Below are 1,802 nucleotides of genomic sequence, written 5' to 3'. Positions count from 1 at the left end.
TTTCTACTATTGTATCCACTGTTTTTTCTTCCTTGTGAAGATTCCTTATTATAGATGTCTAACAATGGACATTTGTAGAGATAAAGTTCTATTGGAAATGAACTTATATTTTGACACACTTGGAATTGTAGAAAATAGTTCTATACGTAGTAGAAAACAGCACTGACAACTATATTTCAAACTAGATTTAAAATGCTTGGTTTTATGTCATCTGGTCCTAATAATATATTACTCAACAGTCTGTCAAATTGAACTAAAACTGCTCAGGTATTTGCCACTTTTGATCTAACATTGTGGGCGTGTGTAGGCTCAGAAAAGCAATTATTCAGGGACAGGAAGTGCTAGCTGATGTGACAAAGAGGGATGAGACCAAATAAATTAGATGATGATCATGAAGATCTATAGCAGAATTAATAATTTCCTTCTTCTTTCATTTTCCCTGAGGACAAGGGTCTACCCCAGCAGAGTTAATGCCATGATGCTTTACAATGGGTCTTCTTCCACTGAGGTCTCCAATTTCCTCCTGAACTGTTTTGTCAGATCTCCAAGTTGGCAGCACTGGCTCTCTGTGCCTTTGAGCCTGCTGTTCCTCCTGGCCATGGGTGCCAATGCCACCCTCCTAATCACCATTAGGCTGGAAACATCCTTGCATGAGCCAATGTATTACTTGCTCACCCTCCTCTCCATACTGGATATTGTGCTCTGTCTCACTGTCATCCCCAAGGTCCTGCTTGTCTTTTGGTTTGACCTTAGAACCATAAGCTTCTCTGCCTGTTTCCTCCAAATGTTCATCATGAACAACTTTCTTCCCATGGAATCTTGCACCTTCTTGGTAATGGCATATGACCGCTATGTGGCCATATGCCACCCCCTGCACTACCCATCCATCATCACTGATCAGTTTGTGGTCAAAGCTAGTATCTTTGTTGTGGCACGGAACACCCTCCTCACTGCTCCAATTCCTATCCTCTCTGCCCGGCTCCATTACTGTGGGAAAAACATCATTGAGAATTGTATTTGTGCCAACCTGTCAGTCTCAAAGCTCTCCTGTGACAATGTTATTCTCAATAAGATCTACCAGTTAATTGTAGCCTGGACTCTGCTGGGCTCTGATCTTATATTTATTTTCCTTTCCTATTGCTTCATTCTGAGAGCTGTGATGAAACTTAAGGCTAAAGGGGCTGCTGCTAAGGCTCTGAGCACATGTGGTTCCCATTTTATCCTCATCCTCTTCTTCAGCACCATCCTCCTAGTTTTCATCTTTACTCACATGGCCAAGAAAAAAGTTTCCCATGATGTCCCTGTCCTACTCAATGTCCTGCACCACGTAATCCCTGCTGCCCTTAACCCCATTGTCTATGGGGTAAGGACAAAGGAAATTAAACAGGGGATCTGGAGGTTACTGGGGAAGGGGCAATGAAATGCACCTAACAGCAGGCTTCTACCACTCAATTGGAATTGAATTCCTCAGGACTTGATAGTCATGTGAGAACTCTAGGCTCAATTCTAGTTTGCCTATGCCTTGTAAATGGAGGTATGGACTAACAGCACCTCATCTCATTCAGGAACAGGTCATGCCAGTCCCCACAAGAAAGAATACCATAGTTCTCTTTTCTCCAACCATTGTCAACACTACAGCTATTTCAAGTTCCTTGTGTCTCTGTAGGAGATATTTAACTTATGAGATTTAACATATTTAACTTATGAGATCTGTGAAGGCAGGATAAAGGATCGACACAACTACAGAAGCTCCTGAATCCAGCTAGACAAGGCTGTATGCTATTACAATATCTCTGAAAATC

General features: G+C 42.0%; 1 protein-coding gene across 1 annotated transcript; it reads left to right on the top strand.

The window, feature by feature from the left end:
* The first annotated feature begins 475 nt into the window (after positions 1 to 475).
* Positions 476 to 1,420, top strand: LOC138177564 (olfactory receptor 56A3-like). Its single transcript, XM_069108783.1, has one exon. The coding sequence runs from the start codon at positions 476 to 478 to the stop codon at positions 1,418 to 1,420; it is 945 nt and encodes a 314-aa protein (XP_068964884.1).
* The last annotated feature ends 382 nt before the right edge of the window (positions 1,421 to 1,802 follow it).

This window comes from Petaurus breviceps, unplaced genomic scaffold (genome assembly GCF_028583685.1).
Source record: "Petaurus breviceps papuanus isolate PSGF00001 unplaced genomic scaffold, PetGlider_PUasm1.0 90444, whole genome shotgun sequence".
In the NCBI taxonomy this organism is placed as follows: domain Eukaryota; kingdom Metazoa; phylum Chordata; class Mammalia; order Diprotodontia; family Petauridae; genus Petaurus; species Petaurus breviceps.
Note: the sequence above shows the minus strand (reverse complement) of the source record. Positions and strands in the feature narration are given on the sequence as shown.